The 19,860-nt window shown below is 49.7% G+C and overlaps 6 protein-coding genes across 6 annotated transcripts; 3 read left to right on the forward strand and 3 right to left on the reverse strand.

Moving 5' to 3' along the window:
• Window positions 1–743: 743 nt before the first annotated feature.
• GIQ15_01758 (uncharacterized protein) lies at window positions 744–1,973 on the forward strand (the record flags this gene model as incomplete). The annotated part of the gene is made up of 3 exons (XM_033549175.1): window positions 744–953; window positions 1,046–1,699; window positions 1,806–1,973. The coding sequence occupies 3 exons, from the start codon at window positions 744–746 to the stop codon at window positions 1,971–1,973; spliced, it is 1,032 nt and encodes a 343-aa protein (XP_033410126.1).
• A 1,966-nt stretch (window positions 1,974–3,939) lies between these two features.
• Window positions 3,940–4,931, reverse strand: GIQ15_01759 (uncharacterized protein; the record flags this gene model as incomplete). The annotated part of the gene is made up of 3 exons (XM_033549176.1): window positions 3,940–4,067; window positions 4,140–4,754; window positions 4,823–4,931. 3 exons carry the CDS (start codon window positions 4,929–4,931, stop codon window positions 3,940–3,942), a joined length of 852 nt encoding a protein of 283 aa, XP_033410127.1.
• Window positions 4,932–5,707: 776 nt separating this feature from the next.
• Window positions 5,708–9,549, reverse strand: GIQ15_01760 (DNA repair and recombination protein RAD26; the record flags this gene model as incomplete). The annotated part of the gene is made up of 3 exons (XM_033549177.1): window positions 5,708–9,140; window positions 9,202–9,275; window positions 9,334–9,549. The coding sequence occupies 3 exons, from the start codon at window positions 9,547–9,549 to the stop codon at window positions 5,708–5,710; spliced, it is 3,723 nt and encodes a 1,240-aa protein (XP_033410128.1).
• A 1,368-nt stretch (window positions 9,550–10,917) lies between these two features.
• GIQ15_01761 (CMGC/DYRK/YAK protein kinase) lies at window positions 10,918–14,388 on the forward strand (the record flags this gene model as incomplete). The annotated part of the gene is made up of 8 exons (XM_033549178.1): window positions 10,918–11,458; window positions 11,768–12,090; window positions 12,159–12,358; window positions 12,426–12,585; window positions 12,645–12,904; window positions 12,970–13,089; window positions 13,151–13,509; window positions 13,571–14,388. The coding sequence occupies 8 exons, from the start codon at window positions 10,918–10,920 to the stop codon at window positions 14,386–14,388; spliced, it is 2,781 nt and encodes a 926-aa protein (XP_033410129.1).
• A 1,323-nt stretch (window positions 14,389–15,711) lies between these two features.
• GIQ15_01762 (uncharacterized protein) lies at window positions 15,712–16,185 on the reverse strand (the record flags this gene model as incomplete). Its single annotated transcript, XM_033549179.1, has 3 exons — window positions 15,712–15,826; window positions 15,889–15,954; window positions 16,022–16,185. The coding sequence occupies 3 exons, from the start codon at window positions 16,183–16,185 to the stop codon at window positions 15,712–15,714; spliced, it is 345 nt and encodes a 114-aa protein (XP_033410130.1).
• Window positions 16,186–16,920: 735 nt separating this feature from the next.
• On the forward strand, window positions 16,921–19,600 carry GIQ15_01763 (eukaryotic translation initiation factor 3 subunit C; the record flags this gene model as incomplete). The annotated part of the gene is made up of 2 exons (XM_033549180.1): window positions 16,921–17,263; window positions 17,346–19,600. The coding sequence occupies 2 exons, from the start codon at window positions 16,921–16,923 to the stop codon at window positions 19,598–19,600; spliced, it is 2,598 nt and encodes an 865-aa protein (XP_033410131.1).
• Window positions 19,601–19,860: the final 260 nt, after the last annotated feature.

Raw genomic sequence — 19,860 nt, forward strand, 5'->3', positions numbered from 1 at the left:
AGAAACGACATCTGAGGCTAAAGCAGAGGTACTGGTTGCCGGCGAAGAGTGTAACGAGGGCGACGACAGCATCGCAAATCTGGCCGCAACAGGCCCTTTGCGGCCACGAAACTTGAGAGGAGGTAAATTGTATGCGCAAATAGCGAGCAGACCCAGACACAGGGAGGTCCTGGATTTGTATTTGGTATGCTGCAGTCGTAGCTGTGGAGGTTGAGCCCGTCGAATATCGCTGAGATAGCAACCGATAAGGATCTACTGCCAAGTTATGATATCAGTCAGCGGGCAATCCGTCGCTTCTGCGCACCTGGAGGGCAGCCTACCTCCTGGTCTCTGCGAGATATTAGCAGCAGGCTACACGAGCTTCTGTAACTGCGTAAAGGGGGATATCACAGTATTTGATCCGCCACTACTATTTGACCGCTATTAGATTCTATATTGGCGTGGTAGAAGCCCAGCCCAGCATGTTCGCGGTCACGTGGATCACCCATACTTTAACCTCCGCTCGTTCGTCATTGAGGAAACATCAACCACGGTTCTATATATGCATTTAAATATATATAATCTTCACCTTCCTCGCCGTTGAGCACAGAGGACGAGTGTGAGACTTATATATCAGGTCACTGGAGGTATCTCGCACCTGCGCCCCGTTCCAGTGTCATCACATGGAAAGCAGAATACCGACTAGCTATACCAACTCCTATAACAGCCCTGCCCAAGGAACAGCCGTCCCCATATCTAGCCAGATGAATATGAACCCTCAGACAGACGTTAACGTTAATGGCACCGGCCAGTCAAATGCACCGCCTTCGAACATGCTAGGAGACACCAACCCCGTGAAGGCTGAGCCAACCGACGACTCACATATTAATGGAACTAGAAACTCAGCAGAGAACTGGAACGAGGAGCGGCAGCTGGTATCTGCATTATACACTCTGCAACAGATGCACGGTAAAGTGAGTATTGATCAATAGATGTATTATTTGATGGCTGATTCCGAACATTGGTTTATATCGTCTTGTATAAGTGTATGCTGATCAGAAATTAGATCAACCAACTTCGTGGCCTTGTCCCAGCACGTCTACTAGGCCCTCTAAAACCCGTGATAACCCAGCCTCCCGGGTGCGATAAGTATCAGAAATCACCCCAAGAGCTATGCCAGGAACTATCACAGGCAGCTCGTGACGGGATGGCGGAGATAGACAGCTTCAGAACCTCGTGGAACTCACCCGAGATGATTGATATCCTCGATCATGTGGATGCAAGACTCAAAGAGCGAAACGGCGAATATCCACATATGAGCAACGTATGGGAGAATGATTACGAGGAAGTTCTTGCATCTCTTGACCGGGAAGAAAAGCAGATGGAAGAAATGAAGTTGACGCAACAAGACAAGCTCGAGAAGGATAAACTAGAATCGACACCTGGAGGTTGGAGAGGCATAGTCGAAGCTTTCAAGGCGCGAAACATACCAGGCATCAATCTACAAATTTTGTCTTTCGATGACACGGAGCGGTTTTCCGCAGAGCTACAGAGCATATCGATAACTTTTTATGTGCAGCGGACACGTGGCGCCGTAGGACACGATTCGGAAATGTGGCATGTGAGCATGGGGTTCCAGCACAGTCAACCGAAGTTAGCATCAGAAGTTATGGATTGTATCCAGTCCCGGCAGCGGAAATGGGATCTTCAGTATCTACTGGTAAGTCTCTATCCATGGACCAATTAACATATACTTGCGCTCTTCTTATAACTTCCCATTCCCTCATCGATGGTATCTATTGCATCTAACTCGATAATTACAATAGGAAATGATCGCTTCTTACACCAACATAAAGAGATCGCCTTGTGTTGCGTGTAGGAAAATGATCAACGCCAAAGCCCAACTTCCTACTGTTAGAAAACCAAAGACGGTAGCTGCACCTAATGACAGCGCCAAAACAATCTGGGAGGCATTCCATCCACTGTGTGTTTGAATATATCCCAACAACCCCTCGTCCTAAGGCCAGCCAGGACCAAGAGCCGCCCTTTATTGCCCATGACCTTGCCATCCTCCTTCCCCATGATGGAGTTGCCAGTGAGGATAGGAGTACTGTATGCCATCGGCATCCCAAACAGTAACCGGCGTGTTTATACTGCCGTGTTCGTTCGTATCAGGATACTGCACAAAACTCCAAGATTTCTCATCCGGGTTTCGATACCTTCTTGTTCGAAAGTCATACCTCTTCAGCTTTCGATCAGAGAATGGCAGGATGGGCGGCAACATGTTCTCATCCCCGTCACCTTGCCAGCCATATATATCGTGCCACCTTGACCATCGAGGGGTATGCGGAGTTGTAGACGGCTTATCGATACGCCCGATAAACATATCCGGACCTTTGTTGAGGAGGACATCCTTGAATCTCCTCCCCATCGGCCATTTCAGCGGATTCCCTGGCTGGGGGTCTTTAGGCCATATCCAGCCGATTTGATGTCGTGGGCGATAGAATACCATTATCCCGAGAGTCTCTAGCCGCCTAGAACTCCGTATAGATAGGCTAAATTTGCCACGATATTCGACGGCGTTTGAAGTGTTGATCAACAAAGGGCTCTCAGACGTGGAGATTAACAAGCTTGAAAATCTTCGGTGGAGCTTTGAGTATGTAGGTCAATCACTAGACTAGGCCGTATGGTTCATGTTTTTCGTTTCTTTTGCTACTCCGTATCCTTTCCCGTGCCTGTGTTTATATAATTACAAGACAAACCGGTTATTCTTCAACAGACACACCCTGCATCCCATATCGGATCTCACCGCCCATCTCATCAAATGCAAAGGTTGCCATCTTGTTTAGCATATGACTTTCTAGTACTACCCAATATGTATGTTCGCCATCTCGCCGACCTTGCCCGGCTTCTTACCAGCCTAATTCACTCCTCCATTAGCCCAAGAATAACAAAGCAAACACTCAATCAGGCATGATATTGACCTCTCCTTATTTTGCTTTTTAACGTGATCAAACTCGCAGGCATGATAGGGACTGGTCAGTTTGTTTCGATAGTGTAGTGGCATTGCTTTGACTTCAAGAAGAAACAAACATTAGTATTAATGACAAAGCCTACATCCATATCCTGACGTCATGTACAAGGAGTAAAGGCGCCCTAGATTCTTTTCTGTGCATTAGTTCAGGCACTTTTCCAGGTCTAGGTTACGACCGGCATACGGCCGATATTTACTCCTGAAAAGTGCCATAGAAGTAGGTCTAGCCTGCTACTCTACCCCGATGCTGCTATTACCCGGTTCCTTGCATTTGGACATATGTATGGGCGATGATGGGATAATTTGATGGTCAAACTTCTCCCTCCATCCTGCATGATTAATGCAGCTTGTTTGTCTGGAACAAAAGGCAACATTCCGGGTTCCAAGCCAACTTATAGATGAATAGCTAGCCCAAATGGCATAAAGCAGACGTCAATGAGAGATACCAAAAACAAGAACCATATGTTTGCCCTATCGTGGTAGCCTCAGCGTAGAAAGCCAGCACCCGAACCTACCGCATAGCGATTGCTCACAGGCCGAAACAAGTATTAGTATTATGGTGGAAACATCTGCTTTTCTCCATTATGAATTCCTTGTTGCAAACAAGCCCGAAGCAAAACTCCAAACCAAAGATACAGATGTTATATACAACCTCGACCAGCCCAGTCCCATCAAGTGCACTATTATCGAACGAAGGAGAGAAATGAAAAATAAATTATATCTTGAAAGGTGTTGTTAGATCCGTGGTTGGAAAACGAAGCATCAAGTCAAACAAAAAAGGGGGGAGTCGCTCGCAGTGGAACTCAGACTCAAACGGCATCAGTAAATGAATAAATGAACCCCAAAGCTGGGGGTAGAGTTAAAATGTTTATATTTTCGGGAAAAGGTCGTGTCAGTAGATAATGAGCTGAATGTTGAATAGTGTCTTAAGCAAATAAGCCCAGCCCACTAGCAAACCAGGTGAACGAAGCGATGGTGATGCCGATCATTCCAAACATGAAGCAGAGAGCTTGACGCTCTGTGTTTGAGATAGCTGCGCTACCCATAGCTCGTTCTATTAGGAAGATGTCAGGTTAGCACGAGCAAGGAAAAGAATATTGACCAAGGCTTCGGGGTTTTAACGTACTCTTGAGATTTGGATCGGTCTTGGGAGAGTAGACTCCGAAAACAAAGGGCCTGGAGTTCCCTAGTTCACCAGCTGGGGCAGCATCGGTGGGACCACGTTTGACATCGTGTACAATCAGGGTATAATGTTCGACCAAAAGGCGAATGCCAGCAGTTTCGTATGGCTCAGTGTCCCAGACGGCTTTCCCGGTTTCTTCGACAGTCTTGTTTGACGCAATGGTGTAGTAATGATCGTTTGCCGAGCAGTACGCAACCACATCGACTGCGGATGGCGTTATGACCAGGGAGGTATAATTCCAGGCGAAAGTAGCTTTGTCTCCAATCTTTACATAGGTTGAAGGGTCAAAGACACCAGGCGTGACCATGGCAATGCCACCAGCTGGTTTACGGGGGTCGACAAATGTGCTCTTAGGCTTCTTGGTGGTCTTGGTTCCCTTGTCGTCTGTCTTGGAGCCACTTTGGCTTCCATCCTTTTCGGTTGGAGTGGGCTTGTCACTCCCGCTTCCCTTTCCGCTGTCTGATCCTGTGGTCTGACTGTTGTTCTCAGAAGTTTGACTTGGCTTGTCTGTAGGCTTGTCTGTTGGCTTGTCCGTTTGGCTTGAATCACCGGAGGAGGCTATTGAGACGGAGAAGTTAGAAATGTTGGGTCTTAAAGAGCCAAGTTCAGTCGTGGAATGAACTCACAATCTTGCCTTCTTGCAAGTCCGGTGTTTTGTGGAGGGGAAAACGACGAAACGAGTGACACCAATATCACCAGCGAGAGTAGAACGAATGTGAATTTAATCGACCTCATCTTGAGATATTCTCGTCCACCAAATAAACTATCAATATAGGACCCCTACGGTGAACAAAACCACCTTTTCACACTGCCCTCGGTTGGCAGGCTGTTGAACGGATCCCAAATATTTTTGAGGAACTGGTTGTCCGGGGTAACGCCAGTCGCACGCAATCAAGTCGAAACACTTCGTTAACGAGGGTGTAGAAGCGAGGACCTGAGTAAGATTCCGTAGTTGCTAGGCTGATCGATTCCTCGCAGCTGTTTCTGTCGTTGAGATGACGAGTCGGTCGTAATGATTAAAGGAGGTGCTGTGAGAATGCAGAGGACCGAGGTTGCAGCGAAGGTAGGATTAACGATACGTCAAAGGCGTAAGTACAGACAGAGCGAGATCGAAAGCGAGGAAAAGAGCGTGAAGAACAGAAGCAGGCCCTTATCGAGGACGCAGAACGAGCGTTGGCTGCGTTGAAGAAAGTGAGACAAAGTCTTGCTTGGGCCAGGAATGAGACACTTTTAGACACTTTTTAGACGCGGACAAGATCGTGGATCGGCGTGACGGTACGATACGCGGCATGGGGGTCAATAAATTACCAAAAGAGGAAATAGAAAGGGCGGATCACGTGTTTAAGTTACAGTACGGTTACCCCTGATACGCATCGAGTTTCAGCTTCTTTTATTAGCAACACATTAACAGCATTGACAATGATAATAGACATATAACTAACAGCATAAACATAATAGACAGATATATGTTTAGATGAATATAGAGTAATTGTTGTACATTATGGGAAGAATCACTTTTTCGCATATTCAGGCTTCAGCACCCATTTCCCTCTCCGTGATCCTGAGCCTGAGCCTGACTTGTCAAGCACGGCGATCGTGCGAAGAATCTCCTTGAACTCCGCCGTTGCCCGCGGCGAGTCGCAGAATCTGTTAAAACGATCGACCAGCATCTGCGTATGCACCGCTCCCCCGTGTGTGATGATATAGTCCCGTATCATAACCATAAAGTCCTTCCCCGTCGGCGTCCCGGTCCGTGGTGTGCCGGCCGCAGAAGCAGAAGCAGAAGCTGATGCAGATGGAGAGCTGGTGCCAGAGCCGGTTCTGCCGCCTCCAGCACTGCGGTTGGCAAGATTTGCAAGCAGGCTGGCAGAGGATGGTCCGCCCATCGCTCGACGGACGGTGCTTCCTCCGCCAGAATAGATGGATGACGTACCGGATGGCGCAACGTTAACGCCTGGTCGTCCTGCGGTTCCAAACTGTCCTGTCCAGGTGGGTGTGCCGACTGGTACTGTGCGAGCAAGCTCTTCTGCTTTGAGGAGCTCCTTGGCTGCCTCTGCTGCAACACGCTTGGCTTCCGTTTCAATGATTTTCGGGTCTGCTTTGACCGTTCGTTTGCCGTGGATGATCTGGTCATGTTCGAGGGCCGAGAGCACGCCAGAACGTGAGAAGATACTCTCCATCAAGCGGCTGTCTGTATCGGGCTTCTCACTTCCAGTCCTGTCTCCGTCTTTTGGCTGCTGTGGTGTGCCTGGTGTGCTAACTTCGCCTTGATATTCTTCCACACCTGCAACGCCAGTGACCCGGCTGATTCTCTGGTCTTCTTCCTTCGGAGCAGGTTTATTTTCGGCCTGTCGCCGCCGTTGTTGCTGTTGACCGGTAGATCTAGGGCCCTTGCCCTTTGCAGAATCATCCTCATACACGACATCTGCTTCCTTGAACATCTGGCTTGTCTCCGTAGGACCATCACCTCCTAGCGTAAACAGGTCTTGTATATCACTCATCTGGAAGGTCTGGCGTTGCTTGGGGTCCCGTAGAATTTTATTCGCCAGGAACTGCTTGAAGATCTGTCTGTGGTATATCTTCTCCTCGATCGTGCCAGCGGTCATCAACCGATAGATGGTCACCTCACGCTTCTGGCCTAGCCTCCATGCCCTCTCGTGCGCCTGCACGTCTGTGGACGGGTTCCAGTCTGGATCATAAATAATCACCCTATCTGCACCTGTAAGGTTCACCCCTAGCCCACCCACCTTCGTCGTGAGTAAGAACACATGTAGGTCTGGATCATTATTGAATTCATCAACCATCCCCTGGCGGGCCTTTATCGGCGTGTTCCCGTCCATGCGCCGATAATTAAAGCCGTTAAAGCCCTTGATGAACCGCTCTAGGATATCGAGCATGATTCGATGCTGAGCGAACAACAGCGTCTTGTGGCCTGTGTCCCTCCACAACTCTAAAAGGGACTTGACAACCTGCATCTTCCCCGATTTTGCGCCGCTGCCATAGTTATAATCCGTTTTCAGGGATAACGTCTTATGTTGCGTGAGATCCGGATGGTTGCATATTTTCCTTAGCATATCGATGCCGTAAAGCGCCTCTCTCCGTCCGCGTAGGATAGACGACATCTCTCCCGAGGCTAAAAACGCCTCATACGCCGTCCTCTGTATCTTCGTAAGTTTACAGAACAGTACCTGCTCGCTCTTCTTCGGCAAGTCGGCTGCAACGTCCATTTTGAACCGTTGAAGTAGGTATGGGCTTATTGCATCCTTGAGCGTCTCTGCACACTTCGCTGCCGTCTGAACCTGCAAGTTCGAGGCATTAGCGTACCCGCCCGTTCGGATGGGGAACTCGAACTGGTTCCTAAAATTGACCAGCGTGCCTAGACGCATGGGGAAGACGAAGTCGAATAACGACCATAGCTCGGTCAGATTATTCTGCATGGGAGTTCCGGAGAGGATAAGTCGGTGTGAGGTACGTAGTTCCTTGCAGTGGATAGTGATGGAGGTATCCGGGTTGCGGATCTTATGACCTTCATCCAAGACTGCGATGCCCCAGTCCACAGGTATCAAGAGAGAGGCATACGTCTGCAACCCAGCGTACGTAGTGACTAGAACATGACCATCTTCCAGCACGCGTTTCAAGATGCGGCGAGCAGCTTTGTTACCTCGTTGCGAGCTAGAATTCCGATCACCCCATGCCCCCGACGTATATCGGTCTTCAGCCAGGCTTTCGCTTTTGAGATTCACCATCCCGCTCCCAGAGGTATGTAGTATCGAGACACGGAATGGAGGCCACCAGCGATGGAACTCGTTTACCCATTGCTTCATGACGGTGGGAGGGCAGACAACGATAATAGGACCGTTAAGTTTCTTGCTGTAATGTAGACCAGCCAGGAATCCAATGACTTGGATCGTCTTGCCGAGACCCATTTCATCGCCTATGATGCCGCCGACTTGCTGCTGGTGGAGCTCCCATAGCCATTTGACGCCGGTCTTTTGGTAGTCAAAGAGATACGGGTATATGTCTCCGGGAAGTTGGTAGCCACCATGTAGTACGGTGTCTGGCGTTGTTGGATGTGGGAGATACCATTCCTCCTGTTCAGGGGCTTGCGCATCATGATTATCAGGTTTACTTTCGTCATCTCTTGAAAGATTGAGAGCCTCTAATTTTGCACGATCGCGAGCCTCGGACCGTCTTTGCACCCAGTCTCGCAGTCGCGATTGGTATACCCTCTCGTCCCCATCATCCACGCCCTTGAAATCTTCAATGACAGCGGTAGATGTTTTCCCTTTGCCTTTTCCCTTCTTCCTTTTAGCTTGAGCAGTCGAATCGTCCGAATCCAGTTCTTCCGCTTCAACAGATGATTCCTCCGAGCTCTCTGCCTCCGCTCCGGCATCAGCGTAGTCCTCATCCGACTTTGCAGGAGAACTCGCCTCCAGGCCCGGTCCACCCGTAACCTTTCGTCGTTTCGACGGCCGTGAAGTAACCTCAAACTGGTCATTTGCTTCACTATCATCGAACCCAGGCTTCATCAGGTGTCGGTGCGAGGCAACCGGCTGCCCACTCGCCTCTTCCATCGCGATCTCTTCCTCTCTTTCCTCCTCCGCATCAAGCAGAGCACCCTGCAACGTCGTAGCCACATCGTCTCTCGCTCCACCACCGCTCATGCGCGAAAAGGGCGTAATCTTTCCCGTCCGGATAAGATAATCCCTCCGCGACTCATTGGGCAGTCTCCCTGCCGCCGACCCTTCTTCATGGCCACCACCAGCACCATCCTCTTGCGTACTCCGCTCTTCGATGCGCTGCTGTATCTCCTGCAGGTCGGTCTCTAGCTGCGTCAACCGGGTTTCGGCGTTTTTTATGTCTCCTTCGAACTTCACTCTGGCGGAGGTTCCTATGGGTTCGGAAAGCCGTTGGTGGAGCCTGAGGATCTGGGATTCGATCTTCCTGCACCGGCAAGCCTGTTACTAGAGCATCTCGCGCAAGTCAAGGAAGGGTAGGAGCGTACACTTTCTCATGTCTAGTACGTTCCAGGCGTCGTATGTCTCGCTCATTAGCCTGTTCCTTCAATAGCTTATCGGCCTATCAAATACGTTAGACCTGTCTACAGAGCCCCTCGAACATGTCCATCCAGGCCTACCTGGCGAGTGATATCCCTCTCCAAGTCCTCCTGGTCTCTGATATCAGCGTTGAGAGCTCGCAGCCGACTCGACTCGTCGCCGGCCTCCTGGCTCGCCATCGCCGTCTCGTCCGCCAGCTGCTGCGAGGGCTCGTCTAGTGTAACTTGGGTTTCTGCAGACGTCTCTGGCGAGTCTGCTCGGGCCTCATCTGGCGCCTGTATCCCTATCCCCGCCATCGTGGAACGAAGAAGTATGAGATAGCTGCCTAGATTCTGTGAGACGAGGCGAGATATTACGGGTGACGTATCGAGTCCGAGTCAGCCAAGTGAGAGCGTTTACAGAGGCGCAGCTTGCCGTGCAAGGTAGAACAAGAGACGCTGGACCATGCTGTCGATGCCTGTCTCAATATGACGCTGTTTAACTCATATCAAACTTGAGCTCCAGCTATGAAGATGAAAACGCCAGATTAGTCAGCTCGAGTCACTGTTCGTATTTATGTCTTGATAATTATGCAGCGTCTCGAAGGCTGAATCAAGGCTGATCAGTTAGTTATGGCATTAATGAGGGTGATATAGATGACGGGAGAAGGAGAAATGATGGGAGAAGATGATGGGAGTATACAGATGAGAGATGTGATCTTGCCACTAAAGCCGGGTGAAGCTTGAATGAGATAGAGCTCGTCTCACTTACTGAGGCCGTTGCAGCACTTCCACTGGCTCTTTGACTGTATATCAGGCAGCTCTTGATCGTCCTGGGCAGCTCGGCAGCTCTTGGGCTGGTCTCAGGGGTGCAATAGCCACCGCGGACATCAAAGATGTACCAGTATATCATAGATGCTGAGCATGTTCATACATGTATCATAGCATAGATATATAGATATCATGTATACAACAGTGTAGATATATGTACTCTGTCTGTAGTTGTGTAAATGTGTAGATGTTGTTGTAGTTGTATGTGATGGTTGGCGCCAACCCCGTCTCGCATCGACTTCCTCCCACCTCGTCCTCCACCTGCATCGCATCCTCTCCATCAGACACCCAACGGAGGGACAGCAGACGGCGACAGACACGACAGAGACAGACAGAGACGGTCAGGCAGACAGACAGACAGATACACTTGTCGTCTAACTCTGCCCACGTTAGCCTCTCTCTCTCTCCTCCTCCTCCTTCGTCCAGCCGCCACCAGCAGGTCCCCCAGCCTATCTTCCTCCACCGTCCGTCCTCTCTCTATCCCACCGCATGGCTCGACGGTGACCGCAGAGATACCGCAATTACCTCCGGCTGCGAGCTCATCGACGTCTGGCCGGTCCGAGAATGCGCTGCCCTCCTCGCTCGACCTAGACATCGTCGTTTTGCCCACCGTCTTAGCCGTTCAGGCGCGACCTCTCTTCTACTCGTCCGATCCCTATCCTCGCATCCTAGAGGCATATCCAGGCGGACAGCTGCTCAGATCGTCTGAAACGGCGAGATAGATAGCGCGGTGTATGTTTCACAATCGCTTCCGCTCGAACGACACGCACGGTTACGATATATCAACAACCTCCCACCACCACCACCGCTGCTGCTGCTGCTGCTACTACGAACACTACAAGACCACTGCCCAACATGGAGCCACAGTGGCAGAACTACTCTGATATACCGGGTAACAAGCGAGGGCAATTCACTCCCAGCGCTGCTCAGACGGCGGCAGACTCCCAGGGACAGACACACCAGCCTCCTCGCGGCTTCACGTACGAGACATACCAGCCGCCTGGCACCGTGTCCAAGGTGCCTTCGAGCCTCAGACCGAGCTCCATGGCCTCCTCTCCGTCTGGCACAGGAACCGGCGCTGGGACGCCTAGTACCCGCGACCTCGACCAGGACACGCCCATGGAAGATGCAGACCCGTACAACAGGGCCAAATATCCCTCGCGGCCGGCGGCGCACCAGCGGAGTTCGTCGCAATTCCTGGCGAATGAAGAATCCTCGACCGCTGCCCGCAGATATTCGCCTATGAACGTCCTCTCGCCCGCCTTGCCGTATAACGTCAGTCCCAACACGTCACAGAATACCTACGGGTTCCCGCCAACGGCGCAGTCCAGCTCGCATCCCTCGCCTACCAATACAAATAACTTCTCGACTTCTCAGTCATACCAGTCACCGCCATGTACGTTTCTAGATCAGTTTCAATTACACTTTCAGCCTCAGCCTCAGTTTCAGTCCTCTCTAGGTCAAGGGTTTCACCCTCCTCTCTTTGTTGATGGATTTGGATCACTCAGTGAACCACCAGATCCACGGTCCAAAGAGAGGAAGCAATCCAGACCTCACACCTCTCCCCTCATCATAGATGGATCAAGATCCCAAGATCCGTCACCTAACTCTAGATCAAATGATTTCTTCCCCTTCATCATTGATGGATCAACCCCCAAACATAGAACCAACCCACACATTGAACATCTTGCTGACATTACTCCAGCTGCGCCCTCCCGACCACACGCACCCCGCCTACCTCCCATGCAGTCCAACGACATGAGCCCCGAACGGTACTACCCACAGTCCGCAACGCTCCAGCTTCATTCTGTGTTTGGTCAGGGTCAGGATCAGGGCCAGGGCCAAGACTCTAAGCCCCATCGTCCAACGTCCTTCCAGCCCCAGCCCGCTAGTGGTAGTCCCGGTGCAGGAATGGGAAGAGGACCCGTGCCTAAGTTCCAGAGTATCAAGTCTATCAGCGAGCTAAAGCCTAGGATTAACAAACAGCCGGCCTTTCGACGAGCAAACCCGGAGGGAGGATTTATCAGCGTATGTCCTTGTTCACCCCGCAACTCCTTGTCTAGCCAACGCTAATCGTTATCTTATCTCTGCACTAGCCGCTACAAGCGCTCACCACGCATCTACCAGCAACATACCGAATCTGCAACCCTACTTTCAAGTACGAATCGTCTAGGAACCCTCGCCGTGTGTTGACCAAGCCAAGTAAAGGTGTCAAGAACGATGGCTACGATAACGATGATAGTGACTATATCCTTTACGTCAATGATATTCTCGGCAGCGAGGAAGCCAACCACAAGTACGGGCTGCCTCACCTTTTGCTGCATATATCAAGCCAATGACGGTGCTAACGACCTGGCTATTAGGAACCGCTATCTTATCCTCGATGTCCTGGGTCAAGGAACCTTCGGACAAGTAGTCAAATGTCAAAATCTGAAAACTCAGGAAGTTATTGCCGTGAAAGTTATCAAGAACAGGACTGCATACTTCAACCAGAGTATGATGGAGGTTTCCGTGTTGGATCTAGTACGTTTAGCAGATTCTTTGCATCCTTATATCCACTCTATTCGGCTAACAATAAACAGATAAGTAGCAAACTGGACAAGAATGACGACCACCACCTGCTTCGGCTGAAGGATACCTTCATTCATCGCCAGCATCTATGTCTGGTCTTCGAATTGCTGAGCGTCAATCTGTACGAACTGATTAAACAGAACCAGTTCCGTGGCTTGAGTACTACCCTCGTAAGGGTGTTTGCTCAGCAACTACTGAATGGACTTGCCTTGCTGAACAAGGCAAGACTGATACATTGCGATTTGAAGCCTGAGAATATCTTGTTGAAGAAGTGCGTTATCCCCTCTACTTCTATCTAGGTTGACAATCAGTGGGCATTAACTAACTTTCCCCCAGCCTTGAGAGCCCTATCATTAAAATTATAGATTTCGGATCTGCGTGTGACGAACGGCAGACTGTTTATACCTATATCCAGTCCAGATTCTATCGTTCTCCTGAGGTCCTTCTAGGGTTACCGTAAGTGGAGAATTACCATCAATACCCCACAAGCAAAAACCAGCTAACCAGCAGCCTGCAGATACTCCTCCGCAATCGACATGTGGTCCCTTGGCTGCATCGTAGTTGAACTATTCCTAGGTCTCCCTCTCTTCCCCGGCTCGTCAGAATACAACCAAATTTCCCGAATAACAGAAATGCTTGGCCTGCCTCCAACCTGGATGCTTGAGAACGGGAAACAAGCCGGAGAATTCTTTGAGAAGACGCAGGATGAGTTTGGTCGACGGAGCTTCAGGCTAAAGAGCATGGAGCAATATTCCCGTGAACACAACACCAAGGAACAGCCAAGCAAGAAATATTTCCAGGCTACAACGCTACCAGAAATTATCAGGACGTACGCGATGCCAAGGAAGAATATGAAGCAGGCCGAAATTGATAGAGGTAAGCCTTATCTCAATTTGACTAGCTATGAAGCATAAAACTAATTAATCACCGGCTACAGAAATGAATAACCGCGTTGCTTTCATCGACTTCGTTCGTGGCCTCTTATCCATTAACCCCCTGGAAAGATGGTCACCGCAACAGGCCAAACTCCACCCTTTCATCACGCAGCAAAAGTTCACCCAACCCTTCGTTCCACCCGTTCACCTCAAATCTTCAGTCGTGAACAAGTCCGTTGCCCCGGGAGTCCAACAACAGCAACAGGCCGAAGCCACCTCCAAGCAACGCGCCCAGGCTGCTCAAGCCCAAGCAAACTCCGCTGCGCAATCCGCCTATGCTCTGCAAATGAACCAGTTCAACGCCCCCCACAATCAACCTCCACCCGTTTACAATAATATGTATACTGCCCAGCAGCCACAACAGGCGCCACCACCACCGCAGCAGCAGCAGCAAGGCCCTCCACCACCATACCCTACCCAACAAGGCTACCAAATGCCTATCATGCAAACGGGCCACATGTCCCTTCCACCACAGCAAACCCAATACGGTTCCCAGAACTTATACGCCCAAGCAACTACTCGCGCCAGCCGCCAGCGCGCTACGACAATGGACCAACAACAAAGCGGTATTCCGCAATCTATACAGCGTGTAGCAAGCCATCTGGACCCTAACTCGCCTATCCGACTACAGCCTAGCCCAGCATATTACCCGCCGCCAGCAGACGGGTACGCGGACTCATCGAGCTCCGGCGCGGGCGGCCAACGGCGAACAAGTCGGGCGAGAAACAACGGCTCGCATGGCCGAAACAGAGACTTCATACGTAGTCTCGAGGATGGAGCGTTGGGCGACGGCTTCATGAATCAGAATCAGTGGCATTGAGTGATGTTACTGTCTACATTCACATCTATTCGGATATGTCGATTTGTACCGACTAAGTGTTCGCCTCCACGTCCATGGTATGGAATGGTATGGCATGCCATGGCATGGCGACTGGCTCATTGATACTTACTGTTTAACTAGTGAGTAACCAAGCTGGCAACGGGTTCTTCCTTTGAGCTTTTAAGCCCTGAGGCTTGGAGATGGCTCTACTTTGTACATTTACCACCCCATCCCGCCCTACATTCCACTCCACTCTACTCCACTATGCTTTACACACCATTATATACTCCACGCAAACGAGCTGCAACATACACGCACACGTACGCGCGCGCTCATGACGGTCACTGAAGACCATCACACACTATAACTCACACATTTGGATTTTGGGCATTGGGATAATCGATATATGACTTGATTTGATTTGACTTGACTTTATTTGACTTGGTCGACGACGTTACTGGCGGACGGAAGAATGGGCAATTTGCAAGATAGCATGGAAGATGCGAGAGAGTGAGAAAAAAAAATTGTCGAAAAATGAAGGAAGCATGTCAGACGGACAGGCAGACCGGGGCGGTATATGTGTATGTTGCTTGCTGGGATGGACGAGTGGATGAAATACCTCTATCCAAGAATGACCTTGTTTATGAACCTCGAAACAAAACATATATGATACGCTTCCCTTGTTTTCTATTATTTGTTTCTTCCTCTTCGTCCTCTTCTTCTTCCCTTATTCTTCTCTTCTCCTAGCGTGGCTTTATCAATATAACATCATCCTCTAGCCGGAGGATGGCAAACGCTTGACATTTTTATATCCTTACTTTTTTTTCTCCTACCGTCAATGGCTTTTTGTTGTCTCAACATTTTTATACGTCATTTCTTTTTCAGGATGCACTTGTTCCTTGTTCGCCGTTTGTTATATCCATAGCGTTGGAGTTGGTATCTATTTATCTATATACATACGTATTATACCTACCTGCTTACTTGTTACTCGTAGCCCAACCGTATATAATACATTTAGGGTCCAGCTTCAAGCATGCCCTAGGCATAGGGATATCCAAATGACGTATCCTCGACCAAATATTTACATGTAACTGAGCCCAGCATCGAATATATGTTCATTATGACTCGGATCTTAGGCTCTCGACATATATGTTGTTGACTGAAGGAATAATAGGTATAATGGTATGTCATTCAAGTAGCAGAAGATATTGATGTACAGATTAATATAGTAGTCGTTCATATGTAATGCAAAAAAAAAAATACATGTCATGATTAGCTGGGCATTCCCAACCAATAAATTGTCTTCTCAAACTCTCCAGGGCATTAGGCAAGAACGCCAAAACCCAGCGGACTCAGGGGAGCCTTCCGTCCGTACGCTACTACTTTGTAGCAGTCGCGGAGTGGCCCGCTCTCCTCACTCCCCTCTCCTTCAGCGGCCCTATATAGATGTTAACTCAGGGTATTCCTCTCTCATGTGGTTTAATAAGGTGAAACACTTACGTTCCATCGCCTGGGCCGTCACCTGCCTTCTGCTGGGCTGTACCCTTATAGAAGAGGGAAAGGAACCTGGCATAGACTTAGTATTAGAGCAGCTAGATAAGCTAAAGCAAAGAGTATTGTGGATGTGACTTACGTCTTGACAGGTTTCATAACCTGGCTAAGGAAGCCCTTTTGGCCCACGGCCTCTCCTCCGACGGGGGCGTTTTTACCCGAAGGAAATTCGGGGTAGTGCTGAAATGACAGCAGGGAGTCGGTGCTGGTGCCTGTACCCAGAGCGATTTTTATCGCGTAAACCATCGTGCTTTTTGTCAAGTATGAGATATGTATCAAGTATGAACGTTGTATCGACGTTGAGCTCGAAGTGTAATAGGTTTTATCAAGCCGATTTCAGGTTGAGAGGAGGCAGCTCCCAACTTTTATACACAAAAATGGGATGACAGCCATGACAAGATCATGACATCTATGGCTTTGGTAGGTCAGGGCCGAAACCATGGGAAGAGCTAACCAGAGCCAGAAAGAAACCACCCGTAGTCGATATCGTAAAAGTCGGCATGGCCAGCATAATATAGATATCTCGACTAGCCTACTTGTATATTAGATGCTAATAACAAAGGCAACAGTCTTCGAGTTCCAGGAAGATGGTATCTGTAGAGGTCCTCCTATATGCCCTTGACAGAGCTTAGGTTGAATCAACGCGCGGGGTAAAGGAGTCCATATCTCCTAGTATATTGGCCCCCAGCCTGACTGCATGCTTCCTAGGCTTGTCCTTGCATCTATCCTCATCGAAGGATACAATGTAAGCCCTCTGTATAGGTGTAAATGTACTCTGTAGATTTATGAACGCGATGTTCTGGAGTTGAGATCGCAGAGGCTGCGCTAACCGGATCGGGCTAGCGACGCTCGCTTAGATTTTTTTTGTCACCTTATCAACCCTGGGCCAGTTGGGAGAAAGAAGGACTGCGACAACACCGTTCGATATAACCCCTCCGTTGGTCCTTCAGCACGCCAAAGAAGCCGCTTAACCAACACACGATGTCTCGCTTTTTCCACGGCGGGAGCGACAGCGAAAGCTCGTCCTCCGACGAGGAGGAACTCTACAGCGATCGCGAGAAGGCAGAAGATGAGGAATCCAGCGAGGAAGAATCCAGCGAGGAGGAGTCCTCTGAGGACGAGAGTGATTCCGATGACGAGGGCGGTCTGCAGGGTGCTAAGAGTTTCTTGAGATCAACCAAGACCGCCGTTGAAGTCGACGAGGATGAAGATCGGGTCACTGTTATGAAGAGTGCGAAAGATAAGAGGCTAGAGGAGCTGGAACACACGATCAAAATGATTGACAATGCGGAGAGAATCAACGATTGGGCGGTTATTTCTACGGGTATGTCTTGAGATCTGGTAGATTGTCGGGAGGCGGGGGGTTTTTTTATGCACGACAGAGGATGAACTAACGTCATTTATAGAATTCGACAAATTGAACAGGCAGACAGCGAAAATTGCCCAGTCTGGCCCTACTCCAAAGATCTATATCAAGGCCATCGCTGATTTGGAGGACTTCATGAACGAGACCCTTGCGAAACAAAAGGTTTCCACGAAGAAGATGAACGCCAACAACGCAAAGGGATTCAACACTGTTAAGCAGCGTCTAAAGAAGAACAACAAGGAGTACACTGCCGAGATTGAGAAATACAGGGAGAACAACGAGGAATACATGGAGCCTGAGCAAGAGGAAGAGACCGTGGTTGTGGAACGTGCTCCTCGTGTGGCGGCCCGCTTGGACGATGCCATGGTTGGAGATGACACCGGATTCTCTACCGTTGGCCGCGGTGGAAAGACTCTCCAGTATACTCCAGAGAGTATTCTCAAGCATCTCCGAGTCGTCGTTGAGTCCAGAGGAAAGAAGAACACCGACCGCCTTGAACAGATCCGAACAATGGAAAAGCTCCTCGAAGTCTCCACTACTCCATACCACAGCATCCGAACCCTCTTGACCCTCATCTCTACCCGCTTCGATCTCAGCACCACCTCACCAAACAACTTTTTGGGTACAGACCAATGGAAGCTCGCCGAAGGGGAGATTACAACTCTGCTTCAGACATTGGAGGAGAACCCCTCCTATGTTGTTACCGAGGGTGCCGAGGAATGGGAAGATGACGAGAAGATGCCCCAGCTTACCCCTGGTGAAGTTCTCAAGGTCCCTGGCAGTATTGTTTCTCTGGTTGAACGATTGGATGACGAGCTTACTCGCTCTCTGCAACATATCGACCCTCACACTGCAGAGTATATTGAGAGACTCAGTGACGAGCAGCTCCTCTACAACAACATTGTTCGTGCCCTCATCTATGTTGAGAACCTGAACGAGATCGAGAAATCCGAGCCCAGACAGGACAGCGTGAACAGAGTTTTGATGAGAAGACTAGAGCATGTCTACTTCAAGCCTGCTCAGGTCGTCACTATAATGGAGGAAAACTCCTGGAAGGTTGTCCCCGAGAAACTTGACTCGGGAATTACCCCTCGCGCAAAGAGCACAGATGTCTCCGCTCTGGTACAAACTCTCTGCAACTATCTGTTCGAACACAGCGATGGTATCATAAGGGCCCGTGCTATGTTGTGCCAGATCTACTTCCTTGCTCTTCACGACAAATACCACCGTGCCCGAGATCTCATGCTGATGTCCCATCTTACTGAGAACATCTCAAACTTTGACGTCAGCACCCAGATCCTCTTCAACCGAACCCTCGTACAAATTGGTCTCTGTGCTTTCCGTGCCGGCCTTGTCTATGAAGCACAAAACACCCTTTCCGAGGTTTGCGGAAGTGGACGACAAAAGGAGCTTTTGGCCCAGGGAATCATCATGCAAAGATACTCCTCTGTCTCGCCCGAGCAGGAAAAGCTTGAGCGCCAGCGCCAGCTTCCTTTCCATATGCACATAAATCTCGAGCTCCTCGAGTGCATCTACCTAACATCCAGCATGTTCCTTGAAGTTCCCCTGATGGCTCAAACTTCATCATCCCCCGAACTCAAGCGACGAATCATCTCCAAGACCTTCCGAAGGATGCTCGACTACAATGAGCGACAAGTCTTCACCGGCCCACCAGAGAACACCCGTGACGGTGTGATCATGAGTGCCAAATTCCTTGCCGCTGGTGACTGGAAGAAGGCCTCCTCGACCCTCAACTCTATCAAGATCTGGGACTTGATGGCTCAACCCGACAAGATCAAGGTTATGCTCGCCGAGCAAATCCAAGAGGAAGGTTTACGCACCTACCTCTTCACCTACGCCCCATTCTACGATACCCTCTCCATCAGCACCCTCGCCACCATGTTCGAGCTCTCGGAGAAGAGGATATCTGCTATTATCAGCCGCATGATCTCTCACGAGGAGCTAGGTGCTGCTCTCGACCAGGTTAACGATGCCATCGTCTTCCGCAAGGGAGTTGAGCTTTCTCGACTCCAGAGCCAGATCGTCACACTCGCGGACAAATCGATGTCTCTACTAGAAGCCAACGAAAAGACCCTTGAACAGCGAACACAAGGCATGACGAACGCCTTCCAGCGTGACCAAGGCCACGGTGGACGTGGTGGTGGACGTGGCGGTAGAGGCGGACAGCGAGGAGGTGGTGGCCGCGGCGGTGGTGGTGGAATTGGAGGACAAGGTAGAAGGCCAGGTAATCAACAGTTCGGCGGTGGTGCCCTGGGTGGAGCTATCCGAGCATAAAAGAATAAGACTTTATAATTCCCTTCTTCTACATTGTCTTCTTTCTTACGTCCCCTCGCTTGATTTCTTCTTGCCTATCACCCTTTTTTTTGCACCCAAGAAGTTAATGAAATGATGTTTTTTATGATTTTCTGTGTCAGCATCATTTCCTAATTCCTTTCATTTCTTTTTTCATTATACGGTCTGTCTTCATTTGAATGCCTAAGGTTGAGTCTGCATTTGCTTTTGGCACGGTTCAAAAAGTGTTCATGCATATTATG

Source organism: Arthroderma uncinatum, assembly GCF_011692745.1.
Source record: "Arthroderma uncinatum strain CBS 119779 chromosome Unknown scaffold1, whole genome shotgun sequence".
Taxonomy (NCBI): Eukaryota; Fungi; Ascomycota; class Eurotiomycetes; order Onygenales; family Arthrodermataceae; genus Arthroderma; species Arthroderma uncinatum.